This window comes from Equus quagga, chromosome 22 (assembly GCF_021613505.1).
Source record: "Equus quagga isolate Etosha38 chromosome 22, UCLA_HA_Equagga_1.0, whole genome shotgun sequence".
Classification (NCBI taxonomy): domain Eukaryota; kingdom Metazoa; phylum Chordata; class Mammalia; order Perissodactyla; family Equidae; genus Equus; species Equus quagga.
Window position 1 is genome coordinate 23680359 of NC_060288.1, and position 24530 is coordinate 23704888.

The 24530-nt window shown below is 48.8% G+C and overlaps 1 protein-coding gene and 1 long non-coding RNA gene across 2 annotated transcripts; one reads left to right on the forward strand and one right to left on the reverse strand.

Annotated features, from left to right (window-relative positions):
• Positions 1 to 290: 290 nt before the first annotated feature.
• HELT (helt bHLH transcription factor) lies at positions 291 to 2130 on the reverse strand. The gene is made up of 4 exons (XM_046648410.1): positions 2104 to 2130; positions 1575 to 1679; positions 1209 to 1305; positions 291 to 790 (listed from the first exon to the last, which is right to left on the reverse strand). The coding sequence occupies exons 1-4, from the start codon at positions 2128 to 2130 to the stop codon at positions 291 to 293; spliced, it is 729 nt and encodes a 242-aa protein (XP_046504366.1).
• An 11575-nt stretch (positions 2131 to 13705) lies between these two features.
• LOC124231628 (uncharacterized) lies at positions 13706 to 24086 on the forward strand. Its single transcript, XR_006886626.1, has 3 exons — positions 13706 to 13892; positions 20099 to 20252; positions 21751 to 24086. It is a non-coding gene; the product is annotated as an uncharacterized LOC124231628 (long non-coding RNA).
• Positions 24087 to 24530: the final 444 nt, after the last annotated feature.

The following is a 24530-nucleotide window of genomic DNA, read 5'->3' on the forward strand; positions in this document are numbered from 1 at the left end:
ATCCTGGAGCGCCACCTCCCCAAATTACCGAGGGCTGTCACCTTGGCTCCTATCAGCCTCGCGACCTCAGCACCTGGGAAAGGATAGGTTGTGGAGGAGCAAGAGGTAACAAAGAAATGTCTCTTTAATAGAAACGTTTATTGCCAAGGGGATATCCTTCACAAGACTAATTCGCTCTTGGCCTTCTCCCACCCAGGTTTTTGTTGGCACAGTATTTACACCTGTACAATATAGAGTATTTCTCCTAAGCAGCGCGCGAAGCGCAGAGCCATCTGGCGGGCGCGTCGGCGTCAGAGGACCGGGGGGTGCTGGGGCGCGTGCAGGTTGAGGGCGTTGGGGTGGGCGTGGCCGATCAGGTTGAGGTAGTGCCGGTCCAGGCCCTGCACCGGCGCCAGGAAGGGGCTGTGCTGCTGCGCCGGGCTCGGGAGCGGCACGGGCGCGCTGGGCAGGTAGGGAAGCGCCGGGCTGCGGGCCGCGCCGTGCGGCCAGGAGAAGGGCCCGGGAGCCGCGCCCTGCGGGAACACGGAGGCCTCACCGGGGCTGTGGCCCGCAAACTCGGGCGCTGCCGGGTGCAGCTGATAGGAGAAATCCGGCTCCGGGTGCGAACCCAGGGGCTGGAAGGCGGGCTCGGCGCCCAAGCGGGCCTTGGACTGCAAGAAGGCGAGGATGCGCGCGTACTTGGTGTCCTTGGTTTCCATCCGCTCCACAGTGGTGAGGTAATGCACTAGGTTCTTCATGCACTCGTGGTAGCCGTAGTGGAAGTAGTTGGCAAACTCTGCTAGCAGTTCTGCTGGAGGCGGGAGAAAAACCGCAGAAAGGAAAAACCTTGAGTGACCCCTTCCTACTGGGAGACCAAGCGGGTGCCAGGTACCTCCCATCACGTTTTCCGGCCAAAGTTCCCATCTGAGGCGCGCTCTCCCCTCTGCCTAATCTGGAGACTGGAAAAGCCCAAGCAAGCGACCTCTCTTTCCTTAGGGAGGGGTGGGGTCAGGCTCGCCTGACCTGAAAGGAGGCTACGGAACCACTCTCCTCAGAAACCTGTTCTCCAGCCCCCCTTAGCTTTCGGGGGACCCTGGCCGGCCCTCGCTCCAGCAGCGTCCAGAGAGGAGACCTGCCGCAAGCGCCCCTTCACTCCCACTCCCGGTCCCCAGGGCTCTGTGTGGCGCTCGCTCCCTGCCCAGGTTCCTCTTTGCCCACCCCGCGCCCACCTTTTTCCCTTCCCCGGGGAAAATCAGCGGAGTGCAGGGCTCTCAGGTACTGGACGGTCATCTCGAGGATCTCCGCCTTCTCCAGCTTCCCGGAACTCTGCAAAAGGAGGAAGGGCGCCTCTCAGCGGCCCAGCGGGCTCAGGCCACCCCCAGGCTGGGTGCACGGTTTTATCTGGAGAGCACCAGCGAGCAGGGCGCTGCTGAGGGTCTGCGCCAGGGCCGCCTGGGGCTCACTCAGCACTCAGGCCCCCGGGGAGGGAGGCCCACATGTAAGGCCCTCTCCGTCCCCAGACTCACGGCATCTCGCCAGGAGTGGCAGCGGAGAGTCCTCAGCGCCTGGCACACTATTCTGGCCACCGACTTTACCTGCTTCGCCAGGGCCATGGGCACTGTCTTGCCCAGCTCGTTCAAGCAGCGGTTAATCCGGTCCCTTCTGCGCTTTTCTATCACTTTGTGGGAAACGGGCGTTCTCTGCGAACAAAAGTTTGTATGTTTAGGATTGACTTTGCCCAGGGAGTCGTCAAAAGCATGGCTGTACCTGCGTGTCAACTGTCTTCCCAGCTCCCAACGCCCCTCCCCACTTGGGTCAAATGAGCTCAGCCCTCTCACGACCGCGCGGGCGCGCTCCCCTTCCAGCCTCCCTGCCCGCTGAGCCACCCCGCCAAGCTGAGCGCCAGGGCGCTGGGGAGGTGGCCACCAGTCTCCGAGCGTGGGCTTCTCCTGGTCGAGGAGTCTTCTCTCTATCCTCGTTGTCTTCCCAAACCCCTCAGGATTCCTCTGCACGAGAAATCCCGTGTGGCCACGTCCCTGCCGTCGGTCCAGCCAGGTGGCGGCTCAGGGAGCCAGACGCCCCCACCGTCAGGGCGCAAGAACCGTCTGGGCTCAGCCAACTCACTTTGCGTTCCTTGAGCTTGTCTGACATCCTGGTCAGTACGCGCCCACCGGAGAGGCAGTGGCGCGAGGCACCCGTCCACTTTACGGCCCGTATGCCTCCTCGAGGGTCCCAGGTAGACTGCGGCCTCCCCACTCTGAGAGGCTGCCTTATAAAGCGGTCATCTAGGACTCCAAGTGCATTCACGAGTTGAATTATTCCATAGGATTAGGGGAGCTGCGTTTGGGGGATGTATGCATTCAAGATCACTTTTAAAGAAGTTAAGAAAAAAAATTTAGCAGCCGAGGGGGGCGAGCTGGGGGCAGATCAGCTTTGTTAATCCACGTGGCCCTTCAAAGGACACGTGATCGGCGGGGGACTAACATTTGCATGGCAACAGCCGCGGCGGGAAAAGGAGGCGGTAAACTGGGGCCGGCGGGTGTGCGAGCGCCTGCAGCAGCCGCAGGCGCGGAGCGCAGGGGCGCAGCGGCCGCGGGCACCGGGGGGCGAGGACCCTCACAAAACAGCGTCGCCTCCTTTAGTCCCACCGCTGAGTCTCACACGATTGCCTGTTTACAAATCCCAGCAAGCCCACAGTCCCAGCGCCGAGTGCGTTTTAAAGCCTGTCCAGAGTCATTAAAGTAATTAAGTAAGCCTTTAATAGGCTGTTCCGCCGGGTTCAAGGGAGAGCTCTTGGAGACGGAGGCGCCCCGTTTGTTCCCAGGCTTTTCTCACACGACTTGGTGACACGTCCATCTCCCCCCTTTTTGTTTACACCGCTTTATTTGTCCGGACATCCCGGCAGGTGTGGGGCTGCGGCTGGCACACGAGGCTCCCGCCTCGCCTCGCCCCTCCCGCAGCTCTTCGGCACGCGGCGCTCCCCCTTCTCCCTGGCCACGTCGCTTGCTTTCTTTTCTCCCCCCTCGGGCTCGCTCCTCGCGGGGGGAAGAGGCTCAATTTGTAGCCTATTATCCTATACGAAAATGTCCATTGAAAAGTATGAATAGTTTCATTGGGCTAAATTTTAATAATGCCAGAGGGTGGGGGAGGAGAGACAGGCAGGCGTGCGTGCGTGTGTGTGTGTGTGTGTGTGTGTGTGTGTGAGAGTGAGGGGGGTGGTGGGAGGATTGGGGGGCAACACGGAGAAGAGTGGGCCAAGAAGAAAAGGGGGAATGCAGCTGGCCCAGGCGAGCATTATGCGACGTCACCTGCGAGAGGGGGCGCCTACAGACCCCTATTCATTTGCCTAATTTTGGTCAATTTAACAAACTTCAGGAGAAATTATTGTGGCTTTGTCAGGGAGGGTGAAGCCTTCTGATCGAATTAACAGCATGTTTTGATCCGGTAAATGTCATTAGAAAGGGAGAAACAATCGCGCTTAGAGGGCTCTGAGTAATGCGCCCAAGTGGAGACGCCAAAGCGCACGGCTCACAAAGGGAGCAAGTAGCTGCCACAGGGAACTTTTGTACCCGCCCATCGCCCAAGTTTTGACACAAAAAGGCATTATTTCATACTTGAATACGTTTAATCCAACGATTGTCTATTTTCTGCAAACATATTTTCACAGCATTGTTAACTTTTTATGTCCCCCTTTCGCGGGCGCCTTTTCTTAACGTTTGGGGGCGGGAGAGCGCAGACACTTTGGGCATCAATATTTGTCACTGAAAAGGGCTCCGTGAAGTTAGGGAAGTTGATCTCTTTTTTATGGTTTTAGAGAGCGAATATATCGGGGGAGGAGGAGGGAGGGAAGGCACGAACAGGAACGAGGGAGGAAATTTGCTGGACGGGCTCGAGGGGAAGGAGGGGGGCTGCGGCGGCTGGGAACTCTCGCCGCCGCCTGCGCCTCCGCAGGCAGCCTGGACCAGCGGCCGGGGGCCTCCTCCCCCACCGACAGGGCTCGCTCACTTTTGCTGCCTCCGAACCCGCACTCTGGGGGCTCCAGGCTTGCGGGGTGTGTGTGTGTGTGGGGGGGGGGTGAGCTTTCTTGCAGATGGAAACTATAAAAATGGTTTGTGTTTTATGACCTGCTCAAGAGCCTCCGAGCTCTCACCTTTTTCTAATCTGTTCCATCTGACAACAACCGAGGCCTCTCCTTAGGTATCTTTCCCTCCTTTTCTGCTCCCACCTCGCCTAAATACTCTCTACTCGGCTGGACCATGGCAGGACCCGGGCTCTCACTTTGGGTGTCCTTAGTCCTTGGCAGAGGTGGCTAGGGTGGAGCCCTGCTCTCTGGTGGGACCTGCGGAGCTCCTAGGGCGCAGAGGGGCGGGTGTGGGCTGGGGGCCTGAGGTGCCGGGCCTTGGGAAAGCCAGCGGTCCACCTGCCGCGGCCTGGGAGGTGTGGGACTCGGTCTGCACTACGCACCCCTAGGGTGTCCCTCTCTGTCTTGCTTTCAGTCTCCTCACGACTTCTACTTCACGCCAGATTGGACACGACCCGCACCCTCCCGCAGGTTGCTTTGCCAGCCGCGGGTGCCCTCTCAGGGGTTGTCGATTTCATATATTCACTGGCACACAAAGGGATTAAACACGAACCCTTATCATCCAAATTAACTAACGTGAATGGGTAAAAGGCTGCGCGCACACTTCTCGCCCCCACCCCCTTTTTTAAGCCAGCAGACTAGGAGTTGATCCTCTTACTGCTTGGTGTTAACCGCCAGCTGCAGGCACCTTCCACGGGCCAAATTTCATTCTGTGCAAACGGTTTAATTTCCCCTTTGCTCGCAGAGCTGAGCTCCAGGGCTTGCCCAGGGCTGCAAGTACCCGCGTGTGGTTGGGGGACCCAAGTGAAGGTGGGTGGGTGGGTGGAGATGGGGTGGAGGGGCGCGCATCCTCACCCTGTCCTCCGGGCGGCTGCAGCCCTTCGTGAACGGCTGGGAACGCCTCTTCCCCTTCAGCTGAGGGAAAGGATGTGTTTCCTTTCTCCCTTCCCGGCCTGAAGGCTGGAATCACACTGCCAGAAAGTGGGGCGCTGGGACCCTCATACCTTCCCTTGAATCCTCCTACGCAGGAAGGTGTTAAAGTGTTCCCTAATCTTGACCTAGTTTCCACCAAAATGAGAGCAGAGTCGTGAAGAGCGATGATCACTGGAGCCAAACAGTGTTCAGCTGCCCACTCCACCACCTACCAGCTGGGTGAGACTGAGGGCTGGTCGTTGAATCTGCTGTGCCTCAGTTTCCTCTTCTGTAAAACGGAGATAATTACTGTATCTCCTGAGTCACAAGGTGGCCACTGGAATGAAGTAAGTAAATGCAGGCAAGACACCTAAAAGAAGACTTACCTACTCAATTAGTGTTTTTATTTGGCTTGGAAATCTCTTCTGCAGTTCTCCTATAGTAGTGTTTTGTGGGGTTTGTGCTGTTGAAGGATATTTTCATTCATTTCACATTTTTTCTCATCCCTAAGAAAACTTCACTCTACCTGAAAAAGCCACAGTGATTTCACCTGAGGTTTGTTAAATTGACCAAAATTAGGCGAAATGAATGGGAGCCTTTAGACGCCCCCCTCACAGGTGACATCACCTAGTGCTTGCTGGCCAGTTGTGTCTTCCTGATGTGTGTAAAGCTGAATGCAGAAGCTTTGCAACATCATAGTCATTTTGAGTGATCAAACATTAGCATCAAAATCAAAGCCAAGCTAGGAACTAAGAGTACTTAGAAATTAGGCAATGCTAATTAAATATTAGTCTGCTTGACTCCTGCTGTCTAAAGACCTTTGTTAGAGAATATAGCAATCACAAGCAGAATATGTTTATTGTTGTTGTTCATATTGTTGTTTTTACTAATACTTTTTTAGCTACATAGTTTTGACATGTAGCTTCCAAACACTGAAAGATGGATTCTTTTGTGTTTCTTTCTAATTCTAGAAACTAAGGATTTATGGGTCTGGGGAAGAGGAAGTGAATGGAAAGAAAAAAAGAACGTAGGGGGTATTCAGAAATTTCAGCCACATTGCTCTAAGACAATGTGTCCTGGTTGATTTCAAGTCCTCCCACCACCTCCCATCTCCAGGACACAGGGCAGACCTTGTAGATTCATTAATAGGCCTGGGGATTTTATCAAGTGAGGAAATGTGAGGAGACTTGTCAGAGAGCGGAGAAAACACAACCGTGGCTGAGCTGTCTATGCTTCTGAGGTACCAGGAAGACAAGGCCTGAAGGGGCCCAAACTCCGGGCTCTACCCCGTAGTCAGTAGCATCACAGGATGTGGGATGGCGCGATGATTCCTTGGAAAGGAGCCTAAAGGAGCATCAGGTCCAACATGCCATTTTACAGTAGAAGAATCTGAGGAGCAACTAAGAGATCTGCAAATGCCCAGTGGCACACAGCAAGCTGCCATCACTGAGTATTTGTGATTTGCTGTGTGACCTCCAGGGCCGGCTGCTTCAGTTTACTCCTCTGTTACTGTGAAGGAGAGTCCAGTCAGGGACGCCATGATTTGGGATGGGCAAACCTTCTATAGGAAGCCTGCTGCCTTGGGCTGGTGTGATGGTTCTTAGGGGCATCGCTGCGTCCTCAAGCCTCCTTTCACGTGCTCCTACTTCTCCCAAGTCCAGTGGCAACAGCATGTTGTGAGCACTGATGTGAGCAGAGGCTGGGAATACCAAGGCGAAAGGCACGTGGCCCATGGGCTTGTCTTCTCGTAAAGAAGAAGATAGTTGTATTGATGGCCCTAGTACAGTGGCCTCAACAGAACAGTCACTCTAATGCCCACTCTAGCAGCTGGGCATCAGATGCTGTTCTATTGGGTTGGCAGCTTCTCTGAACTTTTCCTTACTCAGCACCCCTCATTCCTCTGCTCCCTCTGATCACCAATAGTATTCTCAACTCAACAAGGACAGCAACAGGAAGTACGTGGCAGGAGGTTGTGCCTGTGTAGCCAGAGGAAGCTGGGAGGGGATGACTGCAGTCTCTCCAACCGGGAGGACATGCACTGAAGGTGTCTGCTTTTATGTGAATCCCAAACCTGAAAGGAGTCCAAAGACTTGGGAAACCTGTATCCCTAATAGAGTGATATCCCAAGACTTTTGTCTTTATCTCCTTTGTTCTTGGCTCTGAAGCTGCTTCGCTCTGTGCTTTCTAACTCTATTTTTAGATTTAGTACCTGTCCGTTTTTGTGAGCCAGGTAGCAGCTCTGAAACCACACTGCTAATCAGCACCCCCATCCACCAATGATCCAGATGGTTCAGCCTCTCCGCCCTTACGGAAGGGCTTGAAAGCTTACACCCATGACGCTAGAAGCGTATGCCTCCAGAGACTGGTTTTGTTTCAAGGAAAGACAAGTGCTCTAATTCCTTGCTGCTCAGATGTGGTCCTCAGACCAGCATCATCATCATTACCTGGGGGGTTCATTAGAAAAGCAGAACCTCAGGCTCCTCTCCTGGCCTAACGGAATCAGAATCTGCATTTAACAAGGTCCCAGTTGATTTGAATGCACTTCAGAGTTTGAGAAGCACTGCTCTGGCTGAAGTTGGAGGCCAGCATTGGTGTTTAACAGCTGATGGCCACCTGATGGACAAATCCCAGGTAGGGATGGCCACCCCAGACTGACAGTGGGAGAGCAAAGGCTGAGAGGACTTTCAAGCTGTCCTGAGTGGAACTAATTAACTCATGGATTCAAAGACTTCCCAGGAACAAGGGGGCTTTGTAGCATGGCTAGTTCCAATATTCTATAGCGTATTTGCAGTACTTCCCTTAGGTACTATCTCCCTCTGTATGCAATGGTTATTTCCTGCATGTCTCTCCAGAATTTGAATGTAGTAGCTGCTCAACATAGTTTTGTCTAATGAAGGAAAACAAGGAGGGGTTAGAGGATTATTTTGTCATCAGTGCTGGAGCTCATTCTACAGGCTCATCTCTCATAGGGCCCCGTGTGGTCATATTTTACCATTCATTTTGGCACTCTTAAAAGAACTAGAGAATGGGCTGGCCCGGTGGCATAGAGGTTAAGTTTGCATGCTCTGCTTCGGCGGCCCAGGGCTCATGGGTTTGGATCCCAGGCATGGATCTGCACACTGCTCATCAAGCCATGCTGTGCCAGTGTCCCACATACAACATAGAGGAAGACTGGCACAGATGTTAGCTCAGTGACAATCTTCCTCAGGCAAAAAGAGGAAGATTGACAACGGATGTTAGCTTAGGGTGAATCTTTCTCACCAAAAAAAAAAAAAAGAAAGAGAGGAAGTGTAAATATAACTATTGAAAAAGAACACTTGTAGGGAGCTTGCAGGATAGGTGTGGGTCTTGCTTTCCAGGTTTTGATGCTCACATCACTTAGACAGTATATTGCAGATGCTGTCAATGGTGTCCATTGTGGGCTTTGATTATTCTGGGCAACTGGCTTTTCTTTTGGGGCTGATAATGTCAGCTTTTTGCTCTGTGCTAACTTAAGCAACCATCCAGAAGTTATCAGTGAGGAGCTTTGCCTTGGAGTGTTGAGGGAGGTCTTTCTACAGCAGAAAGACTTCATCTGCTTTATGGGGTGAATTTGCACAGAAAACTCAAGATATGTGTTCCTGACAATAAGAAATTATTGTAAAATGCAATAAATAACCTAGTACTTGGGGAAAAGCTTCAGGTTGAGGAGAAATGTAAATTACATGAATGTTAATAACAGGTTCCATTTATGGATAGTAATCAAGTGGCAGACGTCTGACAGACCCCCCCTTCCGTGTGCCTGCAGGTGGCCTCGCTGCTCCTCCCCTCCCTCTCTGCCATCTTCATTCACTCACCAGCAGATTCAGCATTTACAGTGTGGCAGGCACTGCACGGGGCAGCATTGGAGCCACTGAGAACAAATGTAGAGCTTTTGGAGAATCTTTAAGTTCCCATGTGTGAAAAGAAGGACCTGACTAAGGGGACAGCCCTTGATGGCAGACCTCCATCCCTAATTTGCCTGTTTGTTGGTCCACCTCCCTAAATTTGCACCCCACTGCTTGCAGTTTCTGTTCACTTCATTTCTTTACGTTAATCTTACCGGTTAGACATGAATTTTAGGCGTTGTAAGTACCCTCCTTTAAAAACTCCATTGCCTCTGAGAGTATTAAGGGACTGTCGTTAGGGTGAGTTGATATAACCAGATTTTGTCCCTCTCTAACACCAAATTAAAGAAGGCTGTTAAGAAAACAAGTTTGACTGAGACGGAGGTAATTTTGGAAGACCTGATATATTAGTTTCCTGTGGCTGCTGTAACCAATTACCATAAAATTAATGGCTTAAAATAACAGGAATTTATTCTCTCCTAGTCTGGAGGTTAGAGGTCTGGAATCAGTAGCACTGGGCAGAAATCAAGGTGTCAGCAGGGCTGCGCTCCCTCTGCAGGGTCCAGAGGAGCATCTGTTCCTTGCCTCTCAGCTTCCTGACTGCCAGCATTCCTTGGTTCATGTTCGCATTACTCCAGTCCCTGCCTCTGCCGTCACTCTGCCTTCTCCTCTGTGTCAAATCTCCCTCTTCCTCTCTCTTATAAGGTTACTTAAGGTTGCGTTTAGGGCCCACCTGGATAATCCAAGATAATCTCCCTCTCTCAAGATCCTTAATTTAAATCTGCAGAGTCCCTTTTTGCCATATAAGGAAACATTCATAGGTCCTAGGAGATAGGACATGGATGTCTTTGGGGGCCATTATTTAGCCTCCTGTACCTGGCGAAGTGTCACCGTGGCAGCTGAGACAGCATCTGTGCACTGATGCTTGAGCACAAGGCCACCGGAAGGGGCAGAGGCACGGACAAGAGGAAGTGATGGAGAGGATGAAGGAAGAACATGTTCTGTGTCCCAGCGTAGCAGAGCTATCCCCCTCCTCCTCTTCTTCCTTCTCCCTCTGCGTCCTTTCTTCTCCCTCTTGTGTCACAGGACCCCTTGCTCCCAGGCCTCAGAATTGAAGCTGCTGTAATATATTTATGCTGCATTATGAGTTAGCTCATCTTTAATGTACTAACCTATGGCCCTCCTTACCATTCACACACGCACACACATGGTTCTGTCTCAAAACCAGCTAATCAAGACCCAATCTTTTCTCCACTCTGCTCCAACATCCCTCTTCTTCTCGTTGGCCACTGGCCTTTTGAAAATGCCATGCTCATGCTCACTAGGACCTGTGATTCAAAGAGATCTGGATATAAATTCCAACTCTACTTACAGATTGTTCTGGGGCCAGGTGCTGCGCCTCAGCTTCTGCATCTATGAAGCAAAGATGATGGTCCCGACCTCCTGGCTTATTGAGATGACTCACCGAGGTAACATTTGTGAAGTTCCGGGCATAAGGCCTGGACCATAGGAGCTGCACAGGGACTGGGATTCTCATGCACTGATCTGGTTGAGTACCTGCTATCTTCCTGGAACATGCTGGACCCTCATATTACAATGGGGACCAGAACCTAGTTGCTGCCTTTCAGGAATTTATCAAGCAAGTCAGACACAGGAAGGGATTCTGATATAAGCTGGCAGGAGAGGGGGGGTCATGGTAGGAGGAACTCAGGGAGGACTTCCTGGGGGAGATGATGTATGAACTGAGTCCTGAAGGGTGAGTGTGTTAGTTTTCTAGAGCTGCCATAGCAAATTACCTCAAACTTGGTAGCTTAAAACAATGGAAATTTATTGTCTCACAGTTTTGGAGGCTGGAGGTTTAAAATCAAGGCGTCAGCAGGGCTGTGCTCCCTCTGAAGGCTCTAGGGAGATTTCCTTCTTTGTCTTTTCCAGCTTTTGGCGGCCCCAGGTGTTCCTTGGTTTGTGGCAGCGTCCCTCCAATCTCTGCCTCTGTCTTCACATGGCTGTCTGTGTGTCTCTTCTCTTCTTAAAAGGACATGTCATTGGATTTAGAGCCTACCTGGAGAATCCAGGATGATCACATCGTGAGATCCTAACTTAATTACATGTGCAAAGACTCTTTTTCCAAATAAGGTCACATTCACAGGATCGGATGGATGTGTCTTTTAGGGGACCACCACTCAACCCACCACCGTGAGTAAGAGGGAGCTGAGTGATGACAGGTGGGATGGGTGTCCTCAGTAAAGGGATTGACACAAAGAAGGGCACAGGGCATAAAATGGCTTTCTGGTTTGGGAGGGCCACAATGTTATCTTACGAGATTGTAAATTGTGAGCTGTGTGGTAGAGAATGAGTGGATATGCTGTCATCGGTGGGGGCAGACATGGCACCAAGGAGTTTAAATTCTTTGTGTCACTGTGGTTCAGGGAAATGCTGAGGTCCTGCATAAAGGTTAGAGATGGGCTGAACGTGTTCGAGAGAGAAAATCAGCAGGGTTTGGGGAAGGATTAAACGTGGTGGGAGAGGAATAGGAAGATGATTGCTGGATTTCTGGTTGGGAATTGACTAGATGGTGACCTCATTAATTGATTAGCAACAAGGAGGAAGATAAGGTCATTTGGTAGGGGGTATGTATATGGGAGCAGGAGGTTCAGGACAAGATGATTTATTTAATTTTGGACATATCAGTGTTAAAATTCATATGAATACCCCATAAGTGGCTGCCCAGAAGACGCCTGAGATATGAAACTAAAGGTCAGAGGTAGAAAAGACAGCATCACCCTGCAGGGACTGACAGACCCTGATCATGGATGAAATCACTTAAGAGGAGCTTAAAGGAGAAGGGCAGGGGGCCGAGGACAGAATCCTGAGGGATGCTGATGAGCATGGTGTGGATGAAGAACAACCAGGAGGGAGTGATCAGAAGGGAGGAGGCCAGCTTGGGGGGCTCCTGCGATTCCTAGGAGCGAAGGTACAGATGCTTCAAGGAGGAGGAGACACTCAGCAGGGTCCCTCGTAGGAGAGGTCCGGGAAATGTTTATAGGACTCCAGGGGCCATTGGGATTGAACATGGAGGTCATCCTCAGACTCGGCAAGTTTCTGAAGACTGGTAGAAACGGAGGCTGAGGCTCTCTACCCCTGACTGGACTGTGAGGACATGTGTGCTTCTCAGCTGACAAATTTTGACTGCGTGCTAGAAAGACAGTCCTCCCTGTAAACCACGAGCTGGAGTTGATGAAGTGTATCTTGTAATACAGATTCGCAGACAGCCCAGGCGCCTGGTCCTTGCAGGAGGCAGGGGCGGGGCTGTCCTGCTGTCCTTTCTCATAGGCTGATAATAATACTAGTCCACCCATGGACAGCATCCCTGACCTCCCAGGCATTGCACTCCTCCAGGCACTAAGCGCTTTGCAGATCTTTGCTCATTTACTCCCTACAACAAGATGAATATTATGTTTATTTTGCACATAAGAAAACTGAGGCTTGGGGAATTCATGGACACTTGAATGGGGGCACATAACCATTAGGTGGTAGAGCTGGATACAAACTGAGGCTGGTCTAATCCCAAACCAGTGTCCTTTCCAGCAGGATACCCTGCCTTGTGATAGCCTTGATCCCACTGAGATTCAAGTCATGGGAGAGGGTCCTCAGCCGAGAGACTCACACCACTTTCCAACGACCAAATGCAGCTGCTGCTTGACAAAGCAGGGGGACAATGCTCAGGAGGCCCAGCGACCTTGCAGACTTGTTCTCCCTCTTGTAGCCCCAAAGGTGCGAGTTACCTTTGAGTTCAATTCTCTCTCTCACTCTTGCTCTCCACGGATGCTCCCATTTATAGCAGCGGCTTCCAAACTCTTTTACACATCAGAAGGCTTTCAACAACACACATTCCTGCGTCCATTCCAGACATTAAAAAGAATAAGTGGGTGTGGTCCTCAAGTACATATCAAGGAAGGAAGAGAGGAGGGAGGGGAGAAAGGAAGACCTACCTCTTAGGTGACTCTGATGCATGGGTCCATGGTCTGGCATTTATTTGATGCCACTGCTATACAATGGCTTGCCAATAATGCAAGGTTGTGTTTGGTTATCTAGCGACATGAGAGTTTGGCAGATGGATAGGTAATGAGCATAGGTTCTAGAAATCTTTTATGTCATTGGTTCTGATATGCTAATTAATAAGGCAATCCGTAGCCTCTTTCCTTCGTATAAAGACAGCTTGACTCCCTCACCTCTTACCTTATTATTAGCTCAAGAGTAAAGTCTGTGCAGTCAGTTTCAAGCTTGCCTGGTGGGCCAGGCTCACTTTGAGAAAGATAAAATGCTTTAGTTTTGTGGCCCTGGGAGCACAGTGACCTGGCGTGCAGTCTCTGCAGGATGTGGGGCCATGTGGACCGATGGAGGGTTGTTTGGTGCCCTCTAGTGGTTGGAACTGTTCAACGACTCCTAAGATGGGGGCTCACCCTCCTTGAGCAGCTGGCTTTAATGAAAAGAAACAGGATTCGGCCTTGAACTTGCTGTTGGGAGACCCGCGGTGTCTTGCCAGAGCGCCTCCCCTCTCCGGCCTCAGTATTTTTAAGCATAAATTGGAAGAGGTGGACAAAGCTGTCCGTGAGCAGGGAGCCAGCCCGTCCAGAGGGCTACCGGGGAGACCAGTCACGGATGCAGTCTAGGCAAGAGGGCACATGCGACAGCCACTCGAGTCTGTCCCCACTGGCGTGGGAGCTCTCCGAGACCAGGACCTTGGCTTATTATTTATCTTTGTGTCCCTAACATCTGGCACAGAGAAAGTATTCGATAAACGTGTATTGAAAGGAGGGAGGGAGAAGGAAGAAAGGTAGTTTGGCGGAGGCTTATGTTTGCGCAGGAGTGGGCGGGTCAAGATGAAGTCCTGTGAAGTGGAGCCGAGCACGGTATCGCTCGACGTCAGAAACCTGATGCAGAGGCGACCGAAGACACCGTGGGTCTCATGCTGCCCGCTGAGGAGGAGACACCTGGATTCTGACTCCAGAGGCCTGGAACTCTTTGACTCCCTGTAGGGCGGCGCAGGGGTCCAGGTACCGTGGTTTCTCTGGAGTGCGGTCTGTGGGGAGGGAGGTTCTCCTCCAGGGGCCTTTGTGACTCCTCAGCCGGTCCCCACCTGCGGGTTTGGCACAGTTAGTGGAAAGAGCTTTGGTTGCCAGGAGACCTGGGTGCTGATCCTGGCTCTGCATTGACGTAGTTCGTCCTTGATGAGTTCCTTTCCCTTGTGTTTCCTTTCATGCCAGGTGGGAGGCTCTCAGGGATCAACGTGGTGACAGTCAGGGGCTTTTCAGCTCCCCCGGACTCCTTGTGGAGCTCCATAGTTGATGGGACCCCCCCCCCCCCGAAAACCTGGGAGGAACCAGTGGGGGAAAGATATAGATAAAGGATAGAAAGGAAGTGGGAGAAAGTGGGAGGATTTGGGAAAGGTATTAAAAGAGGAGCAGACGAAGGAGGAAGGAAAAGGAAGAGAAAGGAGAAGATAAACGTAACGTTAGCAGATTTCATCAGTTCATTCCACAAATATTTGCCAAGCACTTGTTTTTACGTGGTGGCATGGTTAATCTCATGTGTCAACTTGGTGATGCCACGGTACCTGGATATTTGGTCAAAAGCAGTCTAGCTGTTGCTGTGAAGGTATCTTTTAGATGAGATTAACATTTAACTCAGTAGACATTGTGTAAAGCAGACTACCCTCCATAACGTGGGTGGGCCTCATCCAATCAGTTGAAGGCCTTGAGAGAAAAAAGACTGAGGTCCCCTGAGGAAGAGGAAATTCTGCCTCCAGACTGCCTTTGGCCCAGAGCTGCAACATCAGCTCTTCCATGGGGCTTGAGTCTGCTGATCTACGCTGCAGACTGTGGACTTACCAGCCTCTACAATCGCCTGAGCCCATTCCTTAAAATCTCTCTCTCCCCCTCTCACTTTCTTTCTCTCATACACACACACACACACACACACACACACACACACCCTGTTAGTTCTCTTTTTCTGGGAAACTCTGACTAAGGCACCCGATGTTGTATTAGCTGCTGGATAGAGAGGTAAACAGACCCAACAGACTTGCCCACCTCAGTCTCCTGCTCTAAGGGGTTAGAGGTTCGATGATAGATCAGTGGATGGTGGACGGTGGAGACAGGAAGGAGGGGTGATTGGGAGAACAGGATGTGGTCAGAAAAGACCTTGAGGAGGAGATGGGTTTGAGTTGGATGGATGATGAGGAGTGTTGGCTGGAGGACCAGGCGGCCAGGATGTCTGAGGCTGAGAGAGGAGGGTAAAGAAGGGCGTGGAGGTGTGAGACAGCTGACTGGTGAGGTGTGGAAGGCCGGAGAAATCTCTTCTCACCCACCCACGCTTTGGCCAGCACCTGCTTTTCTCAGTTTGCTTGTCACTTTGTCAGGGAAGCCCTCCTGGTCTTTCTGTTTGATGGAGGCCCCCTCATATATGATCCCATAATATTGTGTATTTGTATAATCATATAGTAATGTGATGTTCATTTGTGTGATTTTTTGATAAATAATCTGACATGGAGGAGCTTGCTACTGGATATAGGCGAGAGTTAGGAGGCTATTTCTGAAACCCATGAAAGAAATTATGGGGTGGCAATGATGGTGGCTGTGGGGATGTTGGGGAGGGGACAGAGTAGAGAGATGTCAAGGAGAAAGGTCTGCCCCTTCGGAGTTATAAACCATCTCTTTCTTGTTTATTATTGCTTCCCCAGAACACAGTGTGCTGTCTGGCACACAGTAGGCACTCAGTGATGTTGGATAAAGAAAGAAGGAATGCCTAATAGATACCCTGCCTGGCGCACAATGGCTGCTTCAGGAATGTTTTGTTCAGTGACTATATGGGTGTCATAACCAAGAGTCAGAGCCGCTGAAATATCGCTTTCAGTGCTGAGACCTCGTGCTGCCTCCACGGCTTGCAGTAAGTTGTAAAGACTATTGTGTGAGCCACCAGACTGTGTGCACCCAGAGGGGTGTCATTCTGTTCATTCCGGGTTGGGGAGAGTCCTTGTTTCCCCTCCTGTTAAACAGAAAGCCCAGCGCTCTTTGGAGATGTGGGCTGAGCGTAGGCCCTTCCTCAGACTTGGTCCTGTAGTGAATCCTGATGCTTGTCTGGTCTGAAGTATGCACCAGGAATGGTGTTGGGTGCTTTACACATGTTGTGAGATTTGATACTTAGAATTTGTTGAAGTTTTACAGTCTTCATTTTTTAGAGGTGGAAACTTAAGATCAGAAAGGCTAATGACTTTCCCACGGTCACTTGGCTGGTAAAGGGTGGAGAGAAGGGGCATCCTGTACGCTTGACATCCTCCTCTCTGGACCAGTGGCTCTCAGCCCAGGCTGCCCATTAGAACCAGCCAGGGGGCTTTAATCGCTGCCCAGGCATCAGTATCCTTCCAAGCTTTCCAGGTGTTTGTGATGGGCACCCAGGGTTGAGAAGCCTCACTCCCCAGCCTCCCCTGGGGCATCGCCCCTACTCCTGAGGCTTCAGCCTCCACCACAGTTTTGTTAACTTCCAGATTCCTGCTGGACCACTCCACTTGGGACATTCCGATCAGCACTCTACCCGCTCTCCCCAAATTTGCACCTCCTCTCATAGACTCACTTTAGAACCTCTCCACCCAAGGAACATAGAAATCCCGAGTCTTCTCTGACTCTTGCTCTGCTCTATCTCTCACAGTCACTAAGTGCCTTTGATCCCATCTTGAGACCTCTCCAGTCTGTCCCCCGTCAATATCCCCACAGCCACCACCACTGCCACCCCATAACTTCTCTCATGGGTTTCAGCAATAGCCTTCTACCTTTTGCCTGCCACCAGCAAGCTCCTCTAGTCCGTTCTGTATAATGTGGCTAGGTTGGTCTTTCTTTCTTTCTTTTTTTTTTTCTCTCCAAAGCCCCAGTACATAGTTGTATATCCTAGTTGTAGGTCATTCTAGTCACAGCATGGCTTGATGAGCCATGCATAGGTCCACGTCCAGGATCCAAACCTGCGAACCCCAGCAGCCGAAGTGGAGCATGTGAACTTAACCACTCAGCCATGGGGCTGGCCTCTAGGATGATCTTTCTAAAATGCTAAAAAGCCTTCAGTTGCTTCCCATTGGCTTTAAGAAATGTGTCCCAACTCCTCAATATGTCATATCTTGCTCTGAGATACCAGTCTTCTCCTGCTACATTATCTTAGGCAGCTTACGGTCCTGAATTAAGGTAATTGTGGCTTTTCCTCAGAGCACAAAGCACCCTCAGGCCTACCTGCCTCTGCACAGGCAGCTGCTTGTGCTTACCATCCCCCTCCTTTCCTGGTAGATCCCGGTGCTCCTTCCCCACCCTGTTCAGAGGGACCCTTTTCCAGGAGCCTCCTTAGATTGCCTCTGCCCACCAGGCTGGTGTAGGCACCTTTCTCTGTGCCACAGTTTATAGGAATTGCATTATGTTGTGTTTTCCTGTTCGATGGTCTGTCTAGATTAAGATTAGGCCTTATCTTACTCATGTTTGAACCCCAGCCCCAAGCACATTGACTAGCACGGCATAGTCGCTCAGCACGTGTCTGCCAAATGAAGATGAGGCAAAGCTTGGACCCTGCCACCAGGCTGCGAGAACATAACACCAGAGAGTTTGGTATGGGCACTGTGTAGGATGGCTTGGGAAAAGGAGAAGAAAAGGCAGAGAACTGCCAGAAGAGGTCTAGTATTCTGGGTAAGAAGTTGTGAGCCTGGAATAAGAGCTTTGGATGTAGAAACAAGGAGCAAGAAGTGATCCTAAGAGAAGCAAGAAAGCAAAGGTCAAACTCATGATTACATATGATTTTTTGGTAAAAGTAGGGACATTTTTAGAAAAGACCCTGCATGCGTTCAAATATCCAAAAAACAACTACATACAACATGATGTCAGGGGAATATCTGGTTATGGATTCTAAAAATAAATTCTCTTTTTAGTTAGGAGTTGAATTTCTGTATCTGAAACTTCAGTGATACCGCTGTAAAAGGTGTTTATCATATTTGTGGCAAATATGGCCTCCTATATTTTGGGGAAGTCTCCAGATTATGAATTTTCCTCCTGAAGGCAGAAGGCAGAATTCGGTGTTCCAGTTTTCCTTGAAGCCCGGGCACAGGAACTGATCTAGGTCCTGTCCATCAGACTTCTATTTAAAAAGAGGCAATATAAGAAAAGTGAGCAGTGTGGAATCTCTTTCTGGAAGGGGCGGTGGGTGGTGGAGAGACACATGACTTTCAGAATAGCAGTGGCAGAGGTCCACTGCTATTCTCCATTGCTCAGTGTCAGGGGTGTGAGCTGCAGGGTCAGCGCCCAGATGTGACAGGGTCCTGCCCCAGAGAAGGACTGTGGGGTGAATGGATGCTGTTCCTGGCTGCATAGCCCCCTAGACTAATTCTCTGCCTTTCCTAGGAATATCACGAGTTACCTAATATCCTTTGATTTTCTGTTTAAACTCACTAGAGTGGGTTCTGTTGCTTGCAACTATTTTTAGTTGGTTTTCCCTGACTGATAAGATTGCTATTGCATGATGAGGCCTAAGGTGTTTAGAAGAATGGGGTGACCAAAACTGAAAACAATAGGACAGGTTATGGGTATAACAAATAAATACAAATAAAAAGAAAGTGGAGGGGCTGGCCCCATGGCTGAGTGGTTAACTTTGCGTGTGCGCTTCGTTTCAGTGGCCCAGGCTTTCGCAGGTTCGGATCCTGGGCGCGGACATGGCACCACTCATCAGGCCACACTGAGGCGGCATGCCACATAGCACAGCCAGAAGGACCTACAACTAGAATATACAACTATGTACTGGGGGGCTTTGGAGAGAGGGAAAAGAAGAAGAAAAAAAAGATTGGCACTCGATGTTAGCTCAGGTGCCAATCTTTAAAAAAAAAGAAAGTGCAGCTCTCAATCTTAACATAAGATGGAATTCACACAAAAAGACCCCCGTTATGTAAGGGCACTTTATAATGCTAACAGGTGTAATTACAAGAAGATGTAATAGTAATGAGGATATGTGTACAGCAGCTCCATTCATAAAGTAGGAATCATGAGCAATATACAGAGACGTCTACATTACTACTTCTAATCTATGACACTAAAGTAAATCTAAGTGATGGATATTGAACTTTGTATCCTCGGAATAGAGAATGCACCTTCTTATCAACTGCCCATGTAACACTTGTGAATTACAGAAGTTCCAAATGGATAAATAGTGCAGAAAGTACTCGGTACTCATCATGCAATAAAATCAGACATTAATAATAAAGCCAGAAACAAAATGTCCCTTCCACTAGGAAATTAAAAATCTCTCTGTTTACATTTTGAAATATTTACAGAGAAAATGATAAGATGTCTGGGATTTGGGGTAAGATAAACCAAGATTGGTCACGTATTGATAATTGTTGAAGCTAGGTGATGGGTACATGGGAATTTCTTATACTATTCTCTCTACTTTTGTGTAAGGTTAGAATTTTGTATTAAAAAATTTTTAACCACTTTATTAAATACTTTTTGTATAAAGATGATAAAGAAATCAAAATTGTAACATTTCTAGAGAACAGCAATAATGATATCTTTTGAATACAGATAAAGTAGATCTCAGAAAATTTATAGTCTTAAATCAGTCCAACTAAAATCAATCCAAAAAGAAAGAAAGAAGTGAATTAAATATCCAACTCTAAAAATTAAAAAATGAAGAGCAACAAAATAAGCCAAAGAAATGCATAAGGAAGAAATAAAACACAGATAAAAAGCAGAAATTAATGAATTTGAAAATAGAAAAAGGTGGTGCCAAATCCAAAAGCTGATTCTTTAGTAAAAAGTAAATAAAATAGATAAATAGAAAAAATATAGTCAATCTACGAATAATCAAAATAATCTAATCTTTGGAATTAAAGAATAATCATTAGAATAAAATGATTAGAACCAATTGGGTCACAGGCTTTTTAAAAATAATGCTGTGCACAGCCTTTTAACCCAAAAAATGTTTGCAATGATTGACCAGTTGGACCATAAATTTAACTATTTAAGTGCTACTAGCAAAGGCAGATCTGACATAGAACACTCATGCAGAAGGAAGAGTATTTGCGGGGAATTTTGAGAAGATGAAATGAAGCAGTTGCATCATAACTGATTTTCACAGTTAATTTCTGCCTAAAATTGAGACGTGCCCATGGACAAAGTGTTTTTCTCCATGATGACTATTTTGCCTGACTGACCTCTCTCAATGCTCACTCCCCATTTTACAGGCACTCTCTGCAGCCCAGAACCAGATGCAAGCAGCGCCTGGAGCATCCTTCCCCCCCCCCCCCCCCACACCCCCCCCCCCCCCCGCCCCCCCCCCCCCCACCTGCATCCATCTTAGCACCCAAATATGTTCTTCATAAAGTTCTCATTAGAAAGGTGAGACCGGTTAATGTTGACCTCTCATCCCCTTCATTTCCAACCACCTCCACCCCTTTGTTCTCCCTTCTCCCCTCTGCTCTGTGCTTCCTCAGATGAAGTCACGAGGGCCCTGTTGATTTTCCCATCAACATTCTCCTTTCTGCCCTGTCGCATCATAAATAGACTCCTCCGCTCCTTGCCCTTGTCTGAGGAGACCACTTCCTGTCGAATTGCTCTTTCTCCTGTTTCCCTTGGCTTGCATATCCCAAGGCCATGAGGAATTGACCACCTCCCCTAGCTCTGCAGTTCTGCTTCCAGATCACCATAGACGTGATCACATAAATGTAACCTAGGGGCTGCAATGTGTCTGCAAGTTGAGCCCTTTACCTCCATGGTTCTCTGTCTCCACTCTACTTTAGCCACCAAATGCAGCTGCTCCACCTTGGATCTCATTATCCCTTGGAAATATTCCACCTGTGAGAGGGTCCAAATGCCTCTCTGACCATAATCCAGTCTTTCCTAGACCTTCCAGCTCTCTCATTAAACATGCAACAAAAATTTAATTCGCATGTACTACACGTAGTAGGATGTCACTGGGATACAGTGATGAACCAAATAGACGTGGTCTCCTCATCTAGAGCCTACATCTCCTGCAGGAGAACAACAATCAAATAATGACTTAATTAACTGTTAGTTAATCTGAAGCAAATGCTGTGAAGGAAAGCACCACTGCTCATCCTATCCTGACCACTAATCCTTGTCTCCTCCACATCCTCCAGGCACGGTGAGCCCCTTCTTATCATCCTTTCTTTTTCCTTCCAGCCCAGACTCTAAAGTACATAATTTCAACCACTCTTACCAGCTCTCTCAATGTCCTAGCCCTTTTTCTTTGGCAGACCAACAAACACAGAGTAAATTCAGCTTTACATCTTCCTTCCTTTAAACCAGGGTCCGTAGTAAGGCTGATAAATCACAAATCAGCATGACTCAGTACCTTTAAGACATCCAACCCCAACTGCACCCTCAAGACTGCTCAGTAGTGCTCATGCACACGTTCCTTATCTCCACAGTTGGTATTTCAGCCTCAACACAGCCTCGGCATGCTCTTACACCCTTTCCCCTGGACATGTCTTGGTGTCTTACTCCACAAAGAAAACATGAACATGAACTCTCACACCCTTCTGCTCTCTACCCACCCACATGCCTACATTATATTCATTCTTATCTCCTTCTCCCCATCTCTCTTAATAGGGAGTCCCTCCTTCTCTCAGAGGCTAACTTTTCCCCTCCTTTCTGGTCTTCCTGTTATTTTTAGCCCCTTCTCAATCTCTTGCATGGATTTTTCTTTTCACCTCTGTCTATCCTTTGAATATAAATGTCCCAAGTTATTTCCCCTGCGACCTAGGTACTTTTCTTACTCTTCCTAGTCAGCTTGAGTGATTTCCATCACAACCAGGTCTTCAATTGTTACCTATGTGCTCATTATGCTAAAATCTCTCTCTCTTTCTTTCTCGAGAAACCTTTCTCCTGACCACCAGATGTATTCCTCCACCTGGATGTCCTTAGGCAGATCAGTCACACTCATCTCTTCAGGACTGGACCCACCGTCTTCCTCAACATGCGTAAATATGCTCCAGTGTTCCCATGCTGGAATTGCAACACTGCATGCAGCTGCCCAAATGGCAGTAAGAGCCTTGGTGCAGGGGCTTTCTTTTCCCTGCTTCCCAAGCACTGTTGATTATTTTTCTTAAATATATTCACCCCTGCCCTCTAACGAACCCCCAACCCCCAGTCCTACTCCAATAAGGCAATGGCCTTATTTCAAGCCTTCCTACCTTCTTTCTCTCTCCCTCTACACCAGCCTCCAAAACAGGTCCAGAAAGATCTTTCTGTCCGCAAATCAGATAATGTTGCTTTCGTCACCAGAATTTGCCACTGGCTCCCCACTGGCTCTAGGACATAGCCTTCCTAGAGGTCCCTGCTGGGCTGCTCTTAATGTCTCTAGCTGTGCTCCAGCAACACTGACCTGGTCATCATGCTCTCTGCTGAGGACATCCCTCCTCTCTCTGTCCCTCTAGCAAATGCTTTCTCTTCCATAAAGACTCAGCTCAGATGTGCCCTCTGAGAGGCCCCGAGGAGATGCTTGGCATGCCTCTCCCACTGCCCTTCAGTCATACCTTCAATATAGTGATTATCTTGTGGTGTTCATTGTTTGTTTGCAAGTCTAACAGTAAACTCCTTCAGAGCAGATTACCACCTCTGTTCCCATTTATATCCCAAGTGTCTGATGCAGTGCCTGGTACCTAGCTAATGCTCAGGAGATATTGGCTGGGATTATCTTGATCCTCAAAACCCTTGGTTGCTGTTCCCTTTTTATCTGTTGCAGATACAGCTTCCATGTCAGGGTCGCAGAGGGGCTGTCCCATGTCACAGATCTCTGTCTCCCCCTTCTCTTTTCTCTTCTATCACTTAGGTTTCTTTCCTCCAATCTCCTCTTTGAGAGAAAACTCTCGTCTCTCATGCCATATCTTGAATTTTTCTTTGTTCTGTATCCTCTTGAGACCCAGCCTGTCCTGTGAAAATGGACTCAGACCCTCTGGCCAGGCCCCAGCTCTTGTGACAGGTCAGAAGTGGAACCTGGCACCATCATTATGCACATTTCCTGGCCTGGCTTTGCCATCCTTGCTGGCTTCATCTCAGCTAATGGGCTTTTGTTTGTTGATGCCAACTCTTGTGCTATTTCCTTTTCTAGTCTTGGTTTCAAGTTCCTTCTTCAGACATTTAGTTACCAGGAAGAAAAGGAGGGAGGGACATATTTCTGTGAAGAACTAAATTATTATAAAATCGTGGTGTCCTTCCTGTCAGTGGTGTGGCACCCACAGGAAGGCAGATGAGGTGTTCCTCTGGCTCATTCCTGTTTCCACCCTCACCCCCTGACCTTCTCTTGAGAGGTCAGTTTCCTCCTACATGCCCTCCTGCCCAAGTTTTCACCAGCCTCTTGCTTTTTACCTCCCTCAGTTGGTGGCAAATTTTCCAGTCCCCAAATTGGAAAGCTTGACAAAGGCGATTTTCTTATTTGTGAGTTTATTTGCTTGATAAGCCTTAGGAAACCTTACAGCTGTATTGCATTTGAGTATCTCTGTACCAATTTTATTGAAAAAGAATAAAATTACATTAATTGGAATTTTTTTCTAGAAAATATGATTGTGAGGTTGCCGAGGCAAGGCAAGCTATTGCAGAAAAGTAAGAAGACTAGAAAAGGGAGGAATGACATACTCTATCTTAGCTAGGTTTTCAGGAAGAGATTTTACAAAGCTTGATTCAACCAAAACTACTTTTGTATTAGTCAAGCATGTTGGTATGTACAATTCATTATTTAAAGATATTTTTCAAATAAATTAGAAAAAGAGAAGTGACAAGGGACATGAGAGAGAATTGCCTAAATTGACTGTCATTAACCATAAATATCTGGAAAGTGAGGGCAGAAGCAGTGTTATGGGTTGACTCATGTGCTCCAAAAGGATGTGTTGAAATCCTAACCCCCAGTCCTAACGTTATTTGGAAATAGAGTCATTGCAAGTGTAATTAGTTAAGGTGAGGTCATACAGGTGGGCCCTTAATCCAGTGTGACTGTTGTCCTTGTAAGAAAGTGATGTGAAGACACAGAGAGGATGACATGTCACAGCGTGTTGGAGGCGGAGATTGGAGCCATGCAGCTGCAAGCCAGCAACACCAAGACCTGCTAGCAACACCAGAAGCTGAGAGAAGGGCATGGAACAGAGGCAGCATGGTCCTGCTGACCCCTTGATTCTGGACTTCTGCCCTCCAGAACTAGGAGAGAATAAATTTCTGTTGTCCTACCCTATTTGTGGTAATTCATTACGGCAGTCCTAAAAAACTAACATGGGTAGGAAGCTAATATATGTATAGCTTTGCATATATATTTATGCTTATATTTTATGCAAAAAGAAAAAAAAGACTCCCAGAATCTACAATGTGAGACACACAAGAAATTGATATTTGATGAGCAGGCTACAAAATGGCTGGTGTGAAACAGCTACTTCTAAATTACAACTAAATCACTAAGTTGTAATTAAAACTATAAAACACTCAAAAGGCTGCATGCTTCTTCTAATCAGGGTGACCCGTGGGGCTCCTTTTCAGCCCTGTTCATGGCAGTTCAGCTCCCACGTGTGAAGGAGGCGTTAGAGGTTAACGCACGAAAGCTCAGGGCTGAAAGGGGGTCAAATGTTTGTAAATTATGGTCAATTCGTACCAAAAATGATCAGTCTTTTG